The sequence below is a fragment of the Jatropha curcas genome, chromosome 10, assembly GCF_041381405.1.
Source record: "Jatropha curcas cultivar XTBG-Jc1 chromosome 10, XTBG_Jcur_1.0, whole genome shotgun sequence".
NCBI classification, from domain to species: Eukaryota; Viridiplantae; Streptophyta; class Magnoliopsida; order Malpighiales; family Euphorbiaceae; genus Jatropha; species Jatropha curcas.
The window spans coordinates 1,171,301-1,193,201 of record NC_143160.1 but is presented as its reverse complement, the minus strand read 5'-3'; the positions used below and the strand labels follow the sequence as shown (position 1 = coordinate 1,193,201).

General features: G+C 32.2%; 4 protein-coding genes across 7 annotated transcripts; 1 reads left to right on the top strand and 3 right to left on the bottom strand.

Moving 5' to 3' along the window:
* Positions 1-10: 10 nt before the first annotated feature.
* On the bottom strand, positions 11-3,516 carry LOC149492894 (nuclear transcription factor Y subunit A-1-like). 2 transcript variants are annotated; one of them, XM_089726915.1, is made up of 6 exons: positions 3,359-3,516; positions 2,273-2,569; positions 2,008-2,123; positions 1,720-1,791; positions 938-1,102; positions 11-797 (listed from the first exon to the last, which is right to left on the bottom strand). In XM_089726915.1, the coding sequence occupies exons 2-6, from the start codon at positions 2,538-2,540 to the stop codon at positions 381-383; spliced, it is 1,038 nt and encodes a 345-aa protein (XP_089583041.1). In that variant the 5' UTR covers positions 2,541-2,569; positions 3,359-3,516; the 3' UTR covers positions 11-380. The 2 variants fall into 2 exon arrangements, with proteins under 2 accessions (XP_089583041.1, XP_089583042.1); XM_089726916.1 differs by lacking the exon at positions 1,720-1,791.
* Positions 3,517-11,510: 7,994 nt separating this feature from the next.
* Positions 11,511-13,005, bottom strand: LOC105648284 (uncharacterized). Its single transcript, XM_012234622.4, has one exon. The coding sequence runs from the start codon at positions 12,408-12,410 to the stop codon at positions 12,000-12,002; it is 411 nt and encodes a 136-aa protein (XP_012090012.1). The 5' UTR covers positions 12,411-13,005; the 3' UTR covers positions 11,511-11,999.
* Positions 13,006-15,090: 2,085 nt separating this feature from the next.
* On the bottom strand, positions 15,091-18,069 carry LOC105648282 (RNA-binding (RRM/RBD/RNP motifs) family protein). Of its 3 annotated transcripts, none has more exons than XM_012234621.4 (2): positions 17,828-18,069; positions 15,091-16,014 (listed from the first exon to the last, which is right to left on the bottom strand). In XM_012234621.4, exon 2 carries the CDS (start codon positions 15,981-15,983, stop codon positions 15,252-15,254), a length of 732 nt encoding a protein of 243 aa, XP_012090011.1. In that variant the 5' UTR covers positions 15,984-16,014; positions 17,828-18,069; the 3' UTR covers positions 15,091-15,251. The 3 variants fall into 3 exon arrangements, with proteins under 3 accessions (XP_012090011.1, XP_012090010.1, XP_012090009.1); XM_012234620.4 differs by having other exon boundaries at positions 15,091-16,011; positions 17,877-18,069; XM_012234619.3 differs by having other exon boundaries at positions 17,877-18,068.
* Positions 18,070-19,732: 1,663 nt separating this feature from the next.
* RBCX2 (Chaperonin-like RbcX protein) lies at positions 19,733-21,560 on the top strand. The gene is made up of 5 exons (XM_012234618.4): positions 19,733-20,403; positions 20,653-20,744; positions 20,936-20,993; positions 21,161-21,226; positions 21,314-21,560. Exons 1-5 carry the CDS (start codon positions 20,068-20,070, stop codon positions 21,434-21,436), a joined length of 675 nt encoding a protein of 224 aa, XP_012090008.1. The 5' UTR covers positions 19,733-20,067; the 3' UTR covers positions 21,437-21,560.
* The last annotated feature ends 341 nt before the right edge of the window (positions 21,561-21,901 follow it).

The window sequence follows — 21,901 nt, the reverse complement described above, 5'->3', positions numbered from 1 at the left end:
AAAAAAAAAAAAAAAAAAAAAAACGTTTAAGCCATTATGAAATAAAGATCACAAATCCTACAGTAAAGAAAGTAGTTGTTTCCCCATCTAAAATTCTATCCACAGACTATTTCTTCTCGCATTTATTCAGCGTGTTTATGTACACAGTAAAAATGAAAATGGGAAAAGATGATGGCATGAGGTATGAGCCTCGGCAGACTTTAAACAAGCAACCACCTCATTTGTTCCCCTCGTCATCAGAGCAACAAACACAAAAAAGCCAAGAATGAATTGCCGCCTGGAAATGTATTGCCAGGATGTGGTTACCATAAGAGGATTCAACTACTTCTACTTGGGTTAATTGAATCCTCCATCTTGGCATCCACTTATCGCTCTGGGGTTTACTGGATGGCAAGAGGCCTTTGTGAGGCCTGGTTGGAGGAAAAGCTCACTCGTTTTTGGCCCGAAAAGTCTCCATCATCCTTTTCACCTGCACTTGAATGATGTGTTGAGCCACTGTGGTTGTGGTGATGACTCCCTCCATTTAAATGGTTGTTAGCTTCTAAAGTGCCATGCACATTGGGCGCTCTGGTATCCTGCTGACCATGGGAGAAAATCCAAACATCAGCAGAATCTGATGGCAGTGGCTCAGAACCTGACGAACTGCCAGACTGAGATGAGGGGATTGGACCAGAATCATTGACCTTGCCTTCTGTCATGTTGTTGTAAGCATCAGCACCGGTTTTTTTTGCAAAACGTCCTCCAGTGCCCCTTGCCCTTCTCATAGCATGCTGGTGCCGAGACTCATGAAGATATGGCTATAAAATATGAATTAATGAGATGTCAAATTGCCTTCACAATAAATACTTGAGAAAATTTTCAAACAGCAACAGCCTACCAAGCACAGAGACAATACATAACCATATCCGAATGTAACTTGAAAAGTTATTGAATTTACCTTTCTAACTTTTATCAGCTTCTTCTCAAGCTCTGCTTTTGCACGTGCCTGTCTCCGCCTCAGAATCCCTTGGTATTGTTTAGCATTTACATAAACAGGTTCTTGAGCCATCTCATGGGGTAAAGGCATTCTAGCATGATGCATTCCCAAAAGATGAGGATAACCCTAACATTGAAAATATTGACGTATTGGTTAGATTATTCAACAATGAAAAGAAAAACAAAATAACAACAGTCTTACTGTAATAGGAACTGAATCCCTGATGGCTAGGTCCACAACAATGAATGGAATGGCCACACTCTACTCAAAGCACAACAATGGCAGTTCACAAGAGAACTCACACAAAGAGAAAGAGAGAGAGAAAATAACCCATTAATTAGGTTCACAAGTGATTAGCATATCAGAGAATCATAGCAAAAAGATCATCATTGAATTTGCTTTTATACTTGTCATCTCTAGGCAAGAAGTGTATCAGCTTTATGCTGTATTAGGTTCTTTTTGCTGAATTATCTTTGAGCTGAGTGACAAATTCACTCTGCTTTATAACTTATGTTTCCTTCTTAACCCACCTCCACCTGAGCAAATATAACTGCAACTTCCCAAAGCAATGTCTAGCTAAGGGTACAGATAAAGATTAACACAATTTAAAATTAAGCTATTTTCCCCCACTTGTAAACAGTAGCAAGAAAGAGACAACATGTCCCATTTGCTGTCTTCGTGTGACAAATAGAAAAAGGATGTCATCATTCACCACCATACAAGTAAGGCTTCATGCTACATACCAAAGATTGATGCCCATAAGCTGCCATCATTCCACCATAGTACGGATCCTGGTATGGATTTGATGCACATGCCTGCAAAATAGTTGCAAGAAAACTAGGAATCCCTTATATTTAGCATGTAAGAAAGAGTTCCTGAACTCTACAAGTTACAGAATCCCGAGTCTATAAGTTGATTAGCTTTCAGCTACATGCTTTAAAGATTAAAAATTTACTCCTAGGAGTGGATGAGGGAAGACAAAAAAGGAGAGGAAAAAAAAATGGGAGTGGTGAAGGAGAACGCAAACTTACAATAGAGTGACCAACAAGTTCAAGCTGTGGATGTTGTGCCAGGCACTCTTCATGCATTGTAGTCATACTTGAAGCAACATGTTGCAAATTTTTGTGTTCTTGGCCGCTATTCACAACTGAAATTGAAATTGAAATTAAAATCTTTATTAGCAATTTAGTCCAAGCAACATTTTCAAAGCAATTCCTAAACCATAAATCACACAATTGATGCATCTCTAAACATTACCCTTCTACAAGCTTCATACATCCAAGCAGCTAAAAGTACCTGATCTTGAAGATGCAGTGGCTTGTGATTCTTTGCTAGCAGCATCATCCTCCTCATTTAGTCTTCCATTTGACAATGACTGATCATCATTTGACAATGAATCATTTGGGCCTTCTGCTGAAGATAAATTGGAAGCATTTTCCCTTGCCATAGTTGAGGCCACATTATAACCAATACTACGCCACCAAGGCTCAGAATGGACTGCATATGGTTGAATGACATGTGGATTTGGATCCAGTCGATTTGTACTTTCCGACTTTGACTGCATGCCTTCTAATCAATTAGCTTCTTGAAGTCCTATCCAAACATGGAAATAACACAACTTGATGTTAGCCAAGGAAATCGGAAGCAAAGGTCTGGCCACAGAAAGTGCTATATGGATAAAAAGATTGACCATACAAAGCATATTATGCCTGGATAATTTAATCGTTCCAATTTCTACATGAATAGAGGGTCAAGGATAAAAAAACCACCTCATAACTGAGAGAATTCTTAGTCTTACTAGCCAACCAAAAACACAAAAGTTTGAATTTTCTCAAATATAGTAGCAATAGCCACAGAATCAAAAAACACGTAGAAAGCATACTAAACTAAACAGAGGCACTTTTAAATTGGATGATAAATAAAAAATTTGGCCTGGCAGGAATACAATTCTTTATTGTAAGACTGAATTGCTGCAACGATATCTAAATTTCAAAACATCGTGGTTAAATTCTACAAATACATTCTAAAGGACCCCAAAAAATATTATTCTTTTATATCTTCAATTGGTTGGTGGTAAAGAGTAAAGAGAGATTTCTTGAAATTAAGTGGAAGACAAATGCAGAACGAAGCAAGATTGAACTTTACTTAGAATTTACTTTAAATTCGCAATTCCCTATTACAAATCATAACGTACACCCATACCAAAAAGAAAAAAAAAAAAAACAGATAATTTTCACGTAAAAACCCCAATTTAATAGGAATTGAGAATAAAAATCAATCATCCACGGCTAAGGAAAAACAAATAAAAAATAGCGAAATAAAAACCAGAACAAGAATTTAAAGTAAGCAATGAAATGAAATAAGAATGATTACGGCACTTACTGATAGAACAGAATAGAAGGAAACAAAACCCTAGATTTGGGGCTCCTCGCGTATTTAAGAGAGAAGAGAAGACCAAGAGAAGAGAGTCAATCTAGTTTCTCTGCGATTCTTCAGGGTTCTTTTTGAGTATCATCATAACTGTACCGGAACTGTTTCTCTATTTTAAACTCCCCAACTCGGGTTATGATATGTTCACCTGCGCTACTTCCACGTACAAGACACGTGGATGCTTTCAAACGGGTTACTCTCTTCTCCGGTGTTTTAAAGTTTTTGTATGATAACAAATTTTAAATACTCAATTATATTATAATATTTTAAATACTTAATTATTAATGTATGAAATGAACCATTAGACACCAAAACATAATCCAGTAATAAAGGCATATGTTAGATCCATGTCTGAATATATTCCTTCTTAACATTCAAAAAAAAAAGAAAAAAAAGAAATGGCCATTAAATAAAAATATGAAAACATTTTATATTAATTTCTGATGTCATAAAATCATTATAGTATAATACATTATAATGTATAATATTTTTTAAAAAATAAAAATTCCTGTCATTTAGTTTTTATTTTCGAAGGTAATAACAAATGATTTCATTAATTTTTTTTAGTTTTTAATTAAGCAATTAGTTTCTAAATATGCTTTGGAAATTGTGGTGGAGGGGTTTTCACAAAACAGAGAATGGTTTTAATTAGGTTATTTGGTCATTAACATTGGCATTGTTATATTTTCGGTAAAGAAATTATTGGATTTGTTCATATATTGACGTAGTGTTATAATTAAAATATTTATTAATTATATGGGTTATTTATATATAGAAATACCGGTGATAGTAGGTTGTCCGGTTACAAACTACAAAGTGGAGTGCATGTGACGTGTGTTACTTATGCGGGGGGTAGTGATTTGTATGGTTACGGGGAGTTCTTTTTAAGTTTTATTAAAATTGTGGAGAAAAGTAAATACTAAAAAATGCAATTCCCGGCCCACGTGACGCCCATCTGACGGGCAAAATACGGGAAACGCGTGGCTCAAAACCGGGGTCCACAAGGATAACGACAGAAGCTCCTATACACGTGGCTCTTCAAACAGTATTTCCACGTTTACTCATTAAACAAAAAACAATCGGGAAAATTTTTTTTGTTTTAAAATACCTAGAGCAAGTAATAACGTCACCCGACTGTGATAGTATCCATTTCACAGCAAATGGACAGAATGTTGAGCTGTTGAGCTGCCGTTACTAGTCAAGCTTGGCCCATTTATATATATATAGAGGTTACCGAAAGTTTAAGCCTTTGGTGGTTTAATTTTATTAATTAATACAATAAATTTCCAATTAAAGGTTTTAGAATTTGAATGGGTTATATTAAATAAAATGATTTTTTTTTTTCACATACATATTTCGAATGTGTAACCTTCCAAGTAAGTTTCACCTAAATGTTCTGTTGGTAAAATAACTTGGTGATTAATATCATTTAGCAGGTATCAAGTTTCTTTTCCAAATGTTACTTATTCTCAAAGAAAAATGTTTATTGAATATTTTAATTACATATACCAACTATGAACCTTTTTTTTCAAAATTTTACTTGTTCTTCAAGTTAATTTTGTTTATTGAATATTTTAAAATCATAAGATAATCGAAGCTTGAGGGGTAAAAAAGTCTCTGCAAAAGAAAGGAAGTAGGCCCATAATATCCTACCATTCATTTTCTTTGGATCCAAATCCAAATTATGTTGGGCTTCAGGATAGGCTGAGTATGTCTAAATAGTCAAACAAGTTATTGTCGCTTAGCCGAGCCCTATGGATTTGAATCTTCTTTTCTTTTTTTTCTTTTTTTTGAACAAATAAAAACTATTATTTAAATTCAATTACTTAAACTTTGTTTTGATATAATAAAGGAAAGAAAATGAATTTATTTTCCTTTATGATAAATGTTATTATTATTATAATTCATAATTATGCACTCATTTTTTTTAAACAATGAATATAATTTCAGTTATTTTAAAATATTTTGATAATTTGATAAAAATAAACGAAATTCTCATTTTTTTTATTATTTTGTCTTCAAATTAGAGAGATTCCAAATATACGGAACGAGTTAAAATAAATTAAAATATTACTTCTTTCAATATTTTTCTTTTCATTTTCAAATAAAATAAAAATATTTTTCTTTAAGTATTTTCCATAGTTATTTTTCTTTATTCAAAAAAAGAAAAATCATCCAAACAAAGGCTTAATTTTTCAGTCAAATGAAAAATAAAGTGTAAGGTACAAAGTGATAAAATTAAAGAAATTGACTAAAATTGTAAAAAATATCAAAGTTAAGGACTTTTTCACTATTTGGCATAATTTTCATTACCAAGCCTTTAGATTTATTTATTATTATTATTTTTAATTTGAATAGTTAACTTATCACTTTTGCTTGAGATATTTATTTTTGCATGCTATATATAGCAAAAAGTGAGTAATGGGATCCTTAATTAATAATTTCAAAATCAAATCAAACACCAACAAGCAGTGGAATATAGAATATATAATATAAAGAATATCCTGGGCTGGGGCTGGGAGATTCATTCTGGGATTCGAAGAACATGTAAAGGAACCATTTGAATTCTTTGGTGCAGTCTAAAGAGCTACAGAAATTTGCTTTTCTCTATCAATTTCTCTACAGAAACTCTTATCTAATTAAGAATTTCCAGTATTCTTTTTTTTTTTAAAAAAAAAAAGGAAAGAAATAAAAAGGTTAACATATATAATGAATTACGTACAAGGAAGACAAGAATAAAAGAGAGGAGAAAAAAAAAAAAAAGAAAAGAAAAGGAGGATGTGTATATACTGAGACAGAAGATATAAAATTAAAGCAACTTGTTCTAAAAAACACCTTCTTTAGCCTTTTGAAATTGATCAAGATTTATGAATTTTTACAGAATAACCCCAGGCATGAAGCAAGAAGAAAAGCAAAGGAACATATATAAATTCAACTTCTTATCTGATTTTCAGATGCAAAGAAGCAGATCATATTAAGAATATCCATATATGCATATGTTGTTTAATAACGAATATTCTGCTTTCAATATAATCTGATTCATTTCTTTTTAACATAAAGAATCTGTTTGATTTTGAAAAATAAATTTTCAAGATAATTTAATTTATCTTTAATTTAATTTATAAGACTAGAAATATTTACAACTATAGAAATTTTATATTTTAAAAAATTTACTCTCAAAAATATATGTGAAGAAAAATATACAACCGATAATAAATACATGTTTATAAGATTATAATAAATTTATCAATATCAGAAAAATGTTACCCTCTTTTGAAAATGGAAATTTATTTTCCATTGATCTGAACATATTTTCAATAATTAATTTCTTTTTGAACCCCAAATATCAAAAACTCTGAAAAATACTTTCGAAAGCAAATTATATTTTAGAAATAAAAGGAGTCTAATAAATATTAATTTTTCTTTAGCATGACTCATTGTATAAACTTTAACATATTATCTACTAAAGTGATTTTCAATATGACCTACGGGTTGTGGCTCGATTAGAAGAGCTCTGCAGTGAGGAATGAAGAGTCTTAACTATGACTAAGCCCTAAACCGGATTACGCGGTCCAATGATTTCGAAAAAAAAAAAAAGTGATTTTCAATATGCTTAACAAAGGGGAGGAAAAAGTAAGGTATTAGGCTAATCAAGGTCATGTCCACATTAAAAAAAATTATATGCTTTTAAATATTCTTTTTAAGTTATATAATATGCTAGATCCAACGTTGCACGTAAAATATATTTTTTGTTTTTTATAACCTTATGGTAATCTTTGGGCAAAGCTATCGACATGGTTTCTTTTTGCATTCTTAATTAATCATAGGATTTGACTACTTATTGATATTGTGATTTAATGTTCAACTATAATATAGGGAAGGGAAGAGCAAAACGTTGGAATTTGGTGGTGAATTATAAAATTTGCTTTTAAATTTAAAGTGGCAAAATAGATAAAATTTTCAAATTATTCTTTTAATTATTAAACAAAAAATTAATAATTTCAATTCAATAATTTTCAGCAGATTTTTATTTTCAATTAAACATAAAACGATAAAGTCAGCTTTGCAGTAAAGTGAAATTAAGTTAGGGGCCAAGAAGCAGCAGTATTATTTTATTTTATTTAATTATAAAGAACCGTCCACCGGCCAGGAGATTCTGTATGTAGGCCTGAAATCAACATAATGGAATAATTGAATCTTTTAATACAAGAAAAGCCTAGGATTCCACTTGGAATTGGAATTACTTTCTTTAATTAATATCCCCAATTTAATTAAATTAATCCTTTTTAAGAGATTACCCTTAATTTTTTTTTCTTTTGGGTCTATCTTTCAACTCGTAGAGGCACATAAAATTTATAGTAATATAAAAATTTTCATTTCTTTTGGGATTTTGGAAATTTTCATTTTTTTTTTTTTTGTGTCTTTATTATGTCCATAAAATGTCAAATATTAGCAAATATGGGATGTTAGTAACTTAGTGCCAAAACAGAAGAGAATAGGAAAATTACTGTAGTGAAAGGACTTTTACCTAAAAGTTAAAGAAGATAATGTATCTCCTTTGTGAGAAGAGGAGAGGCAACCTAGGATTCTACAAAAGATAATAGTAATGTAAAATAGTAAAAAGATTAAACTTTAGGAATCAAAGGTTTGATAGGATTGTTTCTTAAGGGCTTAATACCCTCCATTGAAGGTAAAAAAAAAAAAAAAGGTTTGATAGGATAAATATACATTTCATCATTGGAAATGAAAAAGAGTACTCTCCAACTTTAGGAGAGACATGTCAAATCTACACACATGCAATTTCTTTTATCAATCAATCAATTATATCAATTTTATCTTATAATATCCCTCATTCCAAGGCATTTTTTCCTTTTCACACTACATGTTTTGTTATTGTTGTTTTAACCTCTCAGTAAAAAAAAATATTAACAACAAGAAAGTTAAATTTTTAATCTCAATTTAATTGAATAAACTATAATTAAATCTTAGTCATAACAATCTACCTAATAAAAAGCGGTCTAATAAAGCCGCGGTGATAGCGCTAGAAAAAAAGAATTGATCAATGAGCGAAGCCTGACAGGACCTCTAAAAATAGTACATAGATTAGTTAGAATCAAGAAATGCCGAGTAAGAGAATGAATCGAATATCGCGTTGAAAATGAGAAATTAATCACGTTTTTTTTTTGGTAAAATAATTTAAAGAGTTGGAAGAACTTTTGAATTAGACGTACCCATTTGAAGAAAATTTTAAAATAAGTATTTCTAAGAATTATCATATTAATGCCAAAAAATAATTTTCCTTCATATAGTCCTTAAGTCTAGCTCTCATCCTCTTTAACACAATATGAAAGTCTTCTCCATGTGCTTTCTTTTTCTCTTACACACGCACGTATGGAAGTAATAATTTAGTATATAAACATGTCAATGGAATACAAGATCCTAGAATTGATACTTGCCTCTTTAATATGATATTAATGATTAGGATGCCTTGTTGACCAGAAAATGCTTATATTGTAAAATGAATCTATAAAATTAACCTAAAAAGTTATTTAATTTGTTGAGTGAAATGATGAGCTTAAGGCTCCTCAACACAAACTTTTCCCCAATAATTGTGGTCATCAAATGATTTGAGTTTCAAACCATTAATTATGTATATGAGATTCTAATAAGAGAATAGGCAAAAGGTATTTACCTACTAATTAACAAAACTATTCCATTCATTCATTTCAATCCCATACCAAAAAAAAAAGCTACTCCTTAACCCTAATTAGAGGTATGTAAAACCACTGATCGAACCGAACTGATCCATTTCAATTTGGTTCGGTCAGCTCTTCAAGAGAGGTTTAATTGGTCAGTTTATTCGGTTTGAACTGAACTTATTGTTCAATTTGAGTTGGTTTCTTGAAAATTCATCGGTTGGAGTTAAAGTCCAATCAACATGCCAAAACCGATCAAAATTGGTCGAATTGACTAGTTCATTTTGAGTCAATTTGGTTCGGTATTGTCCAAAATTTTCAGTTTGCATTTTTTGATCTTGGTTCGGGTTGGTTTGAATCGAAACGACTGTTTGTTCCTCCTCAACCCTGATTGGTATCTATGCTTGATATCCAACGGAAATAAAGAGACGCGAAAACACAAAAAAATCATATTTAAAATATAAATTTATACGGAAAAAGTTTTCTGAAATGCATAAAAGTGCATATATAGTTAGGAGTTTTCGTGCATCATAAATTAGTATTATTCCATATATGTATAGAAAGAAAGAAAAGAAGTTATGGGCATGAAATGAGAAAGAAAGAAAGAAAACGCGTAATGCATATTCATGAACATGAAGATATGATCATGCCCAGCAAAGAAGGGACCACGGTAGGGTGGAAAAGGCTTCTAAGAAAGGAAAGGAAAGGAAAGGAAAGGGGTACCCTTATCAGTTTATCATTTAAAGAAGAGGGACTTGTAATGAATGCAATCCCGTCCTTCCCATATTCCCTCCTGCATTTATTTATCTCCAAAAGCTCCAACATGTATATCAGATATTCAAAGCCTAAGCTTTAGCCACTACTATTTCTTTTATGTCCTTTATATCTCACGCTCATCATCATCTATCCATGCCCACCTTCCTCTTCATTTCACTAGTGTAAAACTCATCTTATCCTACTTTCGCACAAAAGGTTAATTTTGGCCATGGCTTTGACACCGACATTTCATCATAGATGTTGGAAAAAAAAAAAAATCTAATTAAACGGCACTTGGTTCATTTTATATTCATATAATTATTGCATTAATCTCCACATAATACTTGATTTTAATTATAGAACATAATAATAATAATTAAAGGCGCAAAGAGCTACTACAGCCCAGACACTAGCTTTTTGCGATGGTGTGCATCTGAGAGAGATGAGATGTAAATATTAGACAAAATGGCAATAGAATTACTTATGTTTTAATATTGAAAATTAAGCTCAAGATGTTATGAATCGAGGTTAGATCTTAATAACTATGTTATAAACTCATATGAAATTATTCATAGACGCATTAATCGAGTTAATTAAACCCAATTAGTGATAATTTTATTTTTATGATTTTCATTTTTTTTTCAAAGGAAAACCAACAATAAAAACTCAATTATAAGGACATGCATCTAATTGATAGAGAAGGAATGATTTCACTTTGATTATATGAATGTTCAATTAATATCTAAAGAGTATATATGAGAAGCTTCAAAAAGAAAGCAAAGCCATTGATGGGATGGCAATATATATATATATATATATATATATATATAGCAGCAGAAGAATAAAAATGATTAAAGGAAATAATTGAAGCTTCACACATATAAATATTCGGTATACATGAACCAGAACGACAATAAATGCAGGTGCCCAAATCAATGCTTGTATAATTTATTTATAATGAACAGGGAATAAGTTACAGAACGGAAAGGAAAGGAAAGTGAAGGAAAAATAATGAGAAATTTTCTTGAGATTCTACAGAGGAGCAATGATAACAAAAACCCGCACGAGTCTGTTTTCATTGGATTCCCTTATGGATGCTGTCCTCCCGTTAGACACACTGACACCCACAATCTGACAACATTATCCCATCACTTACACTATTAATTTTATATAACTAATCCCTTTTAATCATGCTTAATTAACCTCTAATTCACCTCTCTCTTTTTCATTTCTTCCATCCAAAAAGTCACAATACCCAACAGAATTTTTCTTGCAATTGGAAAAACACTAGCCTTGACGAAAAAAGAAAAATGCATCATCCTATAATTTTTTCTTACTATCTAGACTCATAAAGTAGAATATGAGCAGACCTCTTTTAGAAGACTTTTTTTAGAACCACCAAGATCTGTGCAGATCAACTAGTGGTTGCAGGTGGACCCTTTTTAATGTTGCAACTATATAGCCATTAATTGAATATAATTAATTTAATTTCTTATACATTTAATAATTAGTGGGGAGTTCAAGAAGAAGAAAATAAAAAAGAAATCAATTGCTTTGATTTAAATTAACCATTTATTTTCATAATGAAATTTGTAATGGCACTTTTGATGATTATAATATCAATTCAAGAGTAACAAAAGAAGAAGAAGAAGAAGAAGAAGAGTTTGCATTTTGTGCATAAACAGTAAGTCTCATGCTTTAACTTTCTCAAGTTTGACTAAAACAAAGAAAGGCTCATAATTGCACACTGAAATCACACTCACAAACCTTAAATCAAGCCAATACACATTAATTTGATCTCTCTCTTCAAACTCCCAAAGTCAGCAATACATCTAAAATTGAAAATTGAAAATATATAGTAATGATAAAGTAGGCATATAAGGCTAAATTTAGTCGGACAACTCCCACTAAATTTAGTGATTAGGGTACCCTACAAATCAATTGAAAATAACTCAACTAATTAATACTCACCCACCCTAAAAGCTCAACTATCATACTATACCTTAAAAGGATGAAATATATAAGAAAAGCACAAACTATTATAACTCAGTGAAGTCATTTATAATTAATTATTAAGGATCAACTCTGAGACTATATTGAAATGATCTTCCCTTCATATGATATGAACAAATTTCAGTTTTTCAGACTGAGATATCACGAAGCGCAAAGAAGAAGAAGAGCTCTAAATCTGGAGGGGCAAAGAAAGCGATCGGTCTCCTTTGCAATGAGCAATTTGATATAACTCTTTGCTTCTTGGGTGCTGGTGGACATGTAACTATCTCCGGTATTCGAAATTTCTGAGCTTTTGGTGTAGAACATGAACTTGTAGAGATATCAACGCTACCCTCAAAATCTAACCCATCAATCTTTAAACAAGTATTTGAGCTTGTAGTGGTGGTGGTGGAAGAATCAGAAGGCAAATTCTCCACCATTATTGATGCTTCTTGAATGTTCTTGGACTTGACACGGCTTTTCTTGTATTGGGTTGTTTTTGTTTTTGCTGGTTTGGCTCCTGCTCTCGTTCTTGATCTTGTTCTATCAGAAGGGGCCATAGGTGGATGGATAGGAAGGAAAATGGAGTAGTAAATACTAAATAGTTTGAGAAGAGTTAAAGTAGAAAAATAAGTAATGCTAAAAACGGGTAAGAATAAACTAAAAACTTTACTTAGTATGGATGTGAAAAACTGGTAAGTCACAATAAACCATGGAAGAGAGCACTTTAAAGGCTAATTTGACTGGAAAGTGGTAAAAAGCCAAGTGGAAGACCAGAGCCTTTTTCAAAATCACAGCAACTAACTTATCAAAAAGATAAAAACCCAATTCTTCTTCAACAAAAACACATTAAAAAAAACTCTAAAATACCATTGATCATCATCTAGCAAAACCAAACCTAACAGAAACACAAATTAATTGTAAAGAGTCTACTGCTAATCATAAAAAGATCGTGTTTGGATCGAAACCATTAGATAAAAGATACACTCACCGTGTAGAAGAAGAAACGAATGATCTATAAATTATATATATGTGGGGGCTAACATAGAGAGCAGAGACGAAGAAGAGAGGGACGACAAAGATTTCAGTGTTTGGAGGGAGTTAGGGTTATAAAATGGTAGAGTGAGTGAAGTGAGAAATTTAATTGCGGGTAAGAGAGAGATAATTAGGTTAGCTGCCCCACTGCCCGCTGTTTTAGAGGGATAGATAGCGAGCAACAAATGGTTTCAAATTTGGAATAATTAAAAATTTTAAAAATTTATTAGGGTAACCTGCTTTTTGTAGTATTGTACTACAATTAAGCTTTTTTTTTTTTTTTTAAAGATAAACCTTTTAAAAATTTTGATTTGAAAAAAAATACAGTTTGTGTTTAACTTGTTAAGGTAATTATAGATTCCATTTGGTGAATCGTAATATAACAGAATATAATATATTATATGAGCGAATCTAAAACGTTTGGAATGCACTTATTAATTTATTGTTCTTAAATTCTAATTTCTTATCATCTTGAAAAAAAAAAAGAGATTAATTTTCCTTTTTCTCTGTGTTCATCTCTGTTTTAGTAATTAGATCATCTTCAAAGAAGAAAAAGCAATCACATCATATGAAATATAGAATTGAGGTTTTTTTTTTCAATGTCAAAAATATGAAAAATGTATAAGTCATATATTTTTGTCCTTTTCCTATGGGTTAAAAAATTAATTATAACAAGTAATGAAAAAACAAAAGAAGGAAAAGGAGGGAAAGAGAGATTTGAAATAAGTTGTGGGAATCCTAGGATCACAAATATTAGGAAATGGCAAAAACATGGGCAGTGTCGGGTTCCTGTAATGCAAAGCCATGAACAGTTCACCGTGCACTGTTCTTAGTTGATAGTTAAGATTCTGAACGACATTAATATGAAAAATGCACGTACTCTTCCTCTGCCTCTCCCTCTCTCTCTTACCAGTTACCAACTTACAGCTACAGAGGAGATAAGGACAAACAGAAAGAGAGAAAGAAAGGTGTCTGTATGTATAAAATATACCTAACTGAGTTAGGTTCATTTGGTCAGACACTTTTATATTCATTCATGGCCTCGTTTTTGTTAAACATCTTCAGGGGATCCTAAAAGAGGGTTTAACCCACTCGTGCACGTGCCTCTCTTTTATCCATAATTTCAAATTTTCATTTCATATAATACAAACAAATTGTTTGGACTTATCTTTAAATCACATGATCGAAGTTTGTAATTTTTATCTTCCATTTTTTTTAAGAATTAATTAATGATTTAGTCCCTTTCTAATTCTTGATTAATGGCATTGATATTTGAATTAAATTCTATATATTCAAAAATATTACCTAAATTAGTTAAAGATAATCACCACTTAACTACCATTTTAAATTCAAATGCATTTGGATATTAATTTAAATGCCACAATTATCATTATCATTAAACTAATCTAATGGTGTCTATCTTATCACATTCAAGTTAACGATTGAATTGAAGTTCTGATACAATTATTTTCTTAAACTCGTATTAATTATCAATAAACAAATATTAAAAATACACACCAAGTGCTATTCCTTTTCCTTTCCTTTCCATTTTTTACCCTTATAGTGATGCGGTCAGGGCAGCAGCTTTTAACATTTCTGCCATTCTTATCACTGCAAGGCATCTTCTTTTACTTAGTTGAACACTTCTAATTCTGAAACCATTCAAGGTTGACAACAAGTGAGCTTTATAGCCTATCAAAGTTATAATTTGGATAGCATCAAGAAAGGGACTATTTTTATCTTTATCATCTCAAAAGCAGTAAAATTATTCCCCTGCACTTCTCAACAAAGCCTTGCGTTTATCTCTGAGTGCAGATTCCGGACCTTCTTTTTTTTGTTCTCCTTCCTATGACGATCCCACAGTAGAGAAGAAAAGTCTTATTTTGTCTCTGTTCTTGCAACTAATGTATTTATAGGTTCATTTTTCTGGTTTTGCTTTAGTTTCCAGGTCTAATGGTTGAGAAGCGGCTTGTTAAACACGAATTTCTGAAATGGTGAAACTCTCAGAACAATGGGTGGTAAACCCTTTTCCTAGCTTAAATATTGTAAATGAAATGCTCAATGAATATAACAATACTATCCTTCTTCAAGCATTTGCTAACTAGTGCTAAGATTTCAGGCAATGTCACAAAGAAGCTGATGGTGCCAGTTTTGTTAAAGCTACGGTTTACTACCAGACAAATCCAGATAAATAGAAATACAAACTGACTAAATAGGATAGCATCTTATTTGGAATTCTAGAGGGGAAAAACATACAGATAAAATAACAGCAAACCAATCTAACTGAGAAAAAGTAACGAAGCAAAATTTTAAACAGTCAGGAAAGGTTCGACATCACCAGTAATACATATAGCAGAAAGCAAACATCACCGACCTCGCGTAACTGCTTCTTCCAACTCCTCAATCGATGAGGGAAACAACTCTATATAACGGCTTCCGAGAGTCATCCTATCTTTGGACATTGCTGCTTTTGAATCTTCTGCACTTGCAAATTCCACAAATGCTTCCCCAGTCGGTCTCCCCTCTGAATTCATTGTAATATGAATTGACTCCTCTGACAAAACAAAATCTTTAAAGAACTCCATTATATCATCCTTGCCAGCAGAAAATGGCAGTCCTCTCAAGCGTAACACGCCTGTATGTTCGGCTGAGTCCTTTCCCTCATCATAAGATTTAGCCCTTGGAGCATTTCGCCTTGGTGAAACACCACGAGCTTCAGAAACCTCATTTGCGATTGCCTTGTAATAATCCTGCCTCTTACTTCTGAAAACCTCAACATATCGTCTGCCCATGTTCTGTCTATTTTTTTGAAGAGCAAAATCAACTTGAAGTGGATATCCCAAAACACAAAAAGCTTCCCCAGTGAACTTTCCACCCTTGTGGACAAAAAGAACATCAACTATGTCAAGGCCACGGAAGAACTCCGCAACATCAGTTTCTGTGCAATCAAAGGGAAGACCACGAAGTCGAACAACAGGGAAAGGTGGAGGTTGGGCAACATATCCATAAGGCGGTGGATTATACATAAAACTCGAACCAGGAGAAGTCCCATAGAATGAAGGGCCCTGATCAACCAAACGCTGACGTTTTGCACCCATTTCACGCCCATCACCACCATCGGGATATCTACTTTAATAACCAAATCATTTCAAGCAATATTGCAAAATCAGTAGCTCCTCAAAGCTTTATGCACATAATTATGCAAAAACGAAGATTCAATCATATTAATGCATACACACAAGTATATAACATTCTTTTGTCAATCATGAAAAGGAATCTCACAATCCAGTACTCAACAGTGACACCTGAAAGCCTCAAATTAACACAATGATTTATGATTTTGCAAGAAAAGACAAAAATGTATAAAGAATCTCAATCTTCCAAAAAGAGCCAGTTTGAGTATCCAAACCAGTCACATGTTTGTTTAACCTTTTAAAGAGACAAACTTTGATTATTTTTTTTTTTTCAAAAAAAAGGAAAGAAGACTTGGTTTTGATGCCATCAGTAAAGTCAATCCATTAGATCCATTAGCAGCAGATATGCTAAATCTAGAAAGCTCATTTCCCACCGTAAACAAAAAACAGTGTCCAATGATTTAGCATTTTATCAAGAGTTAGCTTCTCCCCTTCTTTTTATGTTGTGTATAATTACTTCATTTGATATGTATGTCATAGCTCCAACGATATCAATTTCATCAGACTGGGGCTCATGTCCGATATGATGCCTGAAAATTGTCATCCAACTGAACTTGACAACAAACTAAATTCACTCCTCAAAAAACATATTCTTGAGATAGCTCTGGGCTGCTGCCACATCAAAAGGCCCCGTGCAGCTACATAAATAAAATGATAATTCTATCCTTTAAGAACAATACGATTTTCCTATCCTGGATCTGCAAGGACTCAGATAAAAATTTCCACCAACACGAATTATTCATGTGGATTTTTTTTTCGCAACTAAAGAAGCTAAAGCAATCTAGCTATAACAGTATTATTATTACAGACCTTTCTTTCTTTGACAAACACTACAAACTCTAAAGACCCACATTTTGCTACCAAATAATCCATTAATTATTACCCCTAATAACCCTTTTATTGGCTCTGTGAAGCAGCTTTTGAATTTAAAGCTGGACCCAAACCTCAACTAATTTTGTCTCCATTTGTGCCTAAAGCTTAAACCCAATTCCTCAAATAAACTAACTGCAGCATTGTCCATTTTGCTATAAATTGCTCTAACGCAACAGATTGGTTTTCAACCTATAAAGCTGACAACTAAAGAAGCAAAATTAGTACACATCTAAACACCAACCAAGTCAAAGACTCAAAAATAGACAAGGCTCACCTCACTTTCCTTGTAATGCACATTAATAAGATTGAAAGATTGTGAATATGCAAACTGGCCTATTTGCAGAGAAATCAATATGAAAACAAACATAAAACCACAAAGCAACAAATAAATGAATATTCTGATGCTGACGAGATTTTCCAATCCCATGGGTTATTATAATAGCACCCAATCTCTGCTGAGTATAATATGAGGGCCATATATGGTATTGCTGGTTCATAGGGGTTCCAAAGAAAGTTTTAATTCACAAGTATTGCCAGAGACTAAATTACTACAATACACAAGAAAAAATAAAATAAAATAAAAATCCAAATATTGTCCCAAAACGACAAATTTTCTGGGAACTACACATCAATTCTAAGCAAAAGCAAAGTAAACCCAGGTAAAATAATCAAAGGAAAGAAAAAAGCAGCGCAGCGAAATAAAAATCCAAAACATGTATTCGTAATTGATGGAGACAAGGTGTTCAAACAAAAAATTAAAAGCAGCTAGCTTTTAACAAGGAATAAAACCCTAAGAATCAAAGACAATAGAAAAATTCACAAAAAAAATAACTGCAAGACTTATTTGACAAATGATATAGAAGAAAGGCACTAACAAAATAATAGATTGGATCAAAGCGAGATAGAGAAATTGCCAACTTTTACCCTCTATAAAACATTATTGAATATGGAATAATTTTGTTTTCTTCGTCTAATTTCTCTTCAGCGAACCTTTCCCTGCTTATTTGATTTGTTGATTTCTCTGTTCTCTTCCCGTCGTATTTGCCCTTACACCTCAAACTTCATTCTTGAAGCTCTTTCTGCGTTTAGTTTGGGCCTTGTGGCTACACGACAATGCTGACACGAGAAAGTTATTACCCAAAATAAAAAGTATAAAAAAAAAGGCAAGTGATGTCGTTTCGTTTTTGGGCTGATTACTCATCGTGGGCTTTGTCCGTTTATTATTGGGCGGGGTTCAAATGATAAACTTTGCTATTCATTATTGAGGATTTAAGATGGGCCGCCAATTAGGTTATCCAATGAGTTTGTCTCTTAAATTTTAATTTTTAAGCCATTGGATTATTATTATTTTTATACTTGCATCATTTTTATAATTCTTGTAATTTTCAATATTTTTCCAATTTTCCCCTAATTTTATAATGTTTTTGTTCCAAAAAATTGCCAAAATTTGATCTTAAAAGCTTCAAACTTGAACGTACTTGAAAGATTTTTTGTCAATTTTAATTGAATTTCAATAACACTTTAACAATTTTGACCTTGAAAGTTTATTATATATTCATCAACGTTTTATCCAACCCAATAAATTTTACATTTAATTTCAAAGAATATCTATTAAAAATTTTGAGAGACCTCATTATGGAAAATAAAGATTACTTTTTTCATCCTTTTATGTGTATAAAATTAATTTATATTTAGATCAAGAATAATATTCAAAAAAATCTTACCGATAATTACAATTTTAGACTTTAAATTATTTGGCAAGTAATAGTGTAAAGATGGGTGTATTTATAATTTTAATTTAAGAAATTTAGAAAAGCTAGAAATGGCCTAAAATGTAGTCCACCGGTTAACGGTCGGCGAGTTCTGGGTGGTGAGCTAATTGCGGCTGTTGCCGTCTTGAAAATGTAATTGTGTGACTTTATTCCTTCCAAGAAGAATCTTCTGTTTGCCCACGCGATTCGCCTGTGAACAAGAATTCCACAATCACGCGTTTGGAAGAGCGTCTGTCAAAATTTCCAACGGTGCTAATTTTTTGTAACCCAATGTTTGAATTACGTTAAGATAACTTCTTATGAAAAGTTAATTTATATATTGTAACCCAATGTTTGAATTACATTAAAATAATTTATTATAAAAAGTTAATTCATATAATATTTTAATTTTTAAATTTTATGAAAAGTTAATAATAAAATGCTGTTAAAACAGTTAACAATTAGCAAAATAATTAATTTTACTGAACAAACTTTAAAAACTACAAATAATTAATATATTATATTCTTTTGCAATATAGTTTCACCGACTTAAAATTAATTTCAAACAAAAAAATTCTAAATGACCATAAATTTGCACTATAATAATTTGTTTTTTATTAATTCAAAAATGAATTTTAGAATTTTATTTAATGCATATTACTGGTAATAATAATATTAAACTAGTCTTAGAAAATCTTCGATAACATTGTTTTCAAGTAGCTATATTCTATTTTTTGAAAGGAAAGTAGCTATATTCTATTGATTCCAAAAAAAAGAAACTAGCTATATTCTATAATGTTGCTGCAAGTAGCTTCTACATAGTCGATACTGCGCGTGGAGTTTCAAGTTTCAATCAAAGTTCCGTTCAAACGACGTGCAATGTGTAGGCAGGAGTTTTGTGCAAGGAATTTCACACGTTCAGACACACAAATTAGATTCATAAGATTCTACCACGTGGCCTGGGCCAGTAGCCACCAAATTGGAGATGCCGTCCAGGTACTTGGCTTAGACTCTGGAAAGAAAATCAACAAAAGCAAGCTACAAAATTTTGATTTTGAGTCTTACCTTTTCGCTTGGAGAGATTTCGACCTCAAATATTTGTCTGGTTAAGACTCCTCACACCTTCAAAAACTCTGTTTTTACAATTTTCTTGCTCCAAAGCGTCTCTTTTCTTAAGCACCCAATTCTCTCTCTCTCAGTTCATGAATCTTTGCCTACAATAACAGAATTCCCATTTTTTGAAGACACCCTTTTGCGCTCTTCGGATACTCTTTATTGGGTATCTGTTATTTTCTTGAATTACAGCCCCAAACACCAAATATTCCTGATTTGGGGCTGTTTTAAGCTTCTGGAAAAGAAAAAAAATGGTGGGAGCTTTATCTGTGGTGGGCTCATCTGTTGTGGATTCACACACTAGTCCGTGTTTGTGTTTGGATGCACTGCCTACAAGCACTATGAATCTCAAGCACAGTGGAGAGTTGGTTTTGCAGAGGAATTCAATGAAAAGAAAGCAACTAAAAAGGCCAGGGTCATTGGAATTAGGCAGTTCTTTTGTGGATTCATGGTATGATTGGAGACTCTCAACAAAAGCGATTTCGGGTATTGTTAATAAGAGTAGAAGGAAGCAGAGAAAGGATTGGAGACTTGTGGTTAATGAATTAGGAGGGCAATATGAAGATAGTTTTGAGGATGTGAAAATGGTGTGATGAATTTTATTTATTTATTCGCTATAATCAATTATTTCTTTCTATATCAGATTTTCTGCAGATCAACCGGCAGATTCAAGTGGAATTTTTTTTTTTTTTTACCATTTAAAGATTCTTGTGTTTTGTCATTCATTAAATCAAGCTTAATTAGGATGGTCTCACAGTATATTAAAAAATTTGATCTTTCGTGTTAAAAGATTGTGAGTATATCTTAATGTTGATAAAATGTGTTCATGTATGCAGCAAATACTCAACTATTTCACATACAAGGCTACTAGAACGGTTCTTAACCAGCTCTATGAGATGAATCCCACGCAATATAGGTGGTTGTATGAGTAAGTGTCATCCTCACCTCGGCCACGATTTTCTACTTATTTTACCATATATTTTGAGTAATTATTGGAAATATTCTTGTTAAGTGACCTAATTAGTAAGTTTAGACCAATATTTGATGCCAAAAATGGACAAATGCTCTTACTTTAAGCACATTCCTAAATATGTGACGACTTCTTTACACTTTTGACAGTTTTGTTGCATCAAATAAGCCAGCAGATGGCAAACGTTTCATCCGCTCCCTTGTGAAGGTAGTTCTTAGAAACTCTGTTCTAATTGGAATGAATACAAATAATAGTGGAGATGGTTACATAGAAAATATGTTTTTTTTTTTTTTTTTTTTTTTTTTTTTTGGTATGTGAAAAATAAAAGGAATATTTATCTGATAAATGGAAATTGTCTTCCCTACTGTGGACAGGAGAAGCAGGACCTTGCTGAAAGAGTGATGGTCACACGTCTCCACTTGTATGGGAAATGGGTTAAGGTAATTAAATGCTTCATTTGCCCTAGCATGCGAATCATGTTAAGATGCTCATAGAAATAATAATCCCTTCCTGTTAATGTTATACAGAAATGCAATCATGCCGAAATATATCAAGAGATCTCTGATGAGAACCTGGAGTTGATGCGTGAAAGGCTCAAAGAGACTATTATATGGCCATCAGATGACTCAAACACGGAGAAGATTGGTTGAAGATGCTTTCTCTTTCATTTTCTTTCTTTCTAGTTTATAATGTTAATGTTGTTTGTAGTGTAGATTATACATATACATTATATATATATTCTTGGTTTAACACCAACTCGTTTGATTCCAAAAACTCAGTTTTTGCTATTCTTCACCTGATAATAACAAATGTTAAATATATTGTATCCAAAGGTGTATACATAAATGTAATCCATCATAGATAAATGTTAACAGAGCAAAAATGGATCAGGCATATATATACGGGATTCAACAAGCCTTTGTCTTACTCGACCCATGCAATTTGTTCTGTAAAAGTGACAATGTAGCTCCAATCTGATATGCAGCCCCGAGCTTGATTAAACTCGAGCTATTACAATATGTGCAAGTCGCTCATAAAATCTCTCTGAATTCGCAAAAATAAATACGAGTTGTTGCTTTTACAAATTTCCATGAATTGGATTGTGAACCATACTT

Coding starts and splice junctions, on each gene's coding strand:
- RBCX2 (XM_012234618.4), top strand. CDS start 20,068: ATGGTGGGAGCTTTATCTGTGGTGGGCTCATCTGTTGTGGATTCACAC. Junction 20,745..20,935: donor CAATATAGGTGGTTGTATGA/GTAAGTGTCATC, acceptor CACTTTTGACAG/TTTTGTTGCATCAAATAAGC. Junction 21,227..21,313: donor TGTATGGGAAATGGGTTAAG/GTAATTAAATGC, acceptor AATGTTATACAG/AAATGCAATCATGCCGAAAT.
- LOC105648284 (XM_012234622.4), bottom strand. CDS start 12,410: ATGGCCCCTTCTGATAGAACAAGATCAAGAACGAGAGCAGGAGCCAAA.
- LOC149492894 (XM_089726915.1), bottom strand. CDS start 2,540: ATGCAGTCAAAGTCGGAAAGTACAAATCGACTGGATCCAAATCCACAT. Junction 1,792..2,007: donor AACTTGTTGGTCACTCTATT/GTAAGTTTGCGT, acceptor ACTATTTTGCAG/GCATGTGCATCAAATCCATA. Junction 1,103..1,719: donor CTTATGGGCATCAATCTTTG/GTATGTAGCATG, acceptor TTTCAATGTTAG/GGTTATCCTCATCTTTTGGG.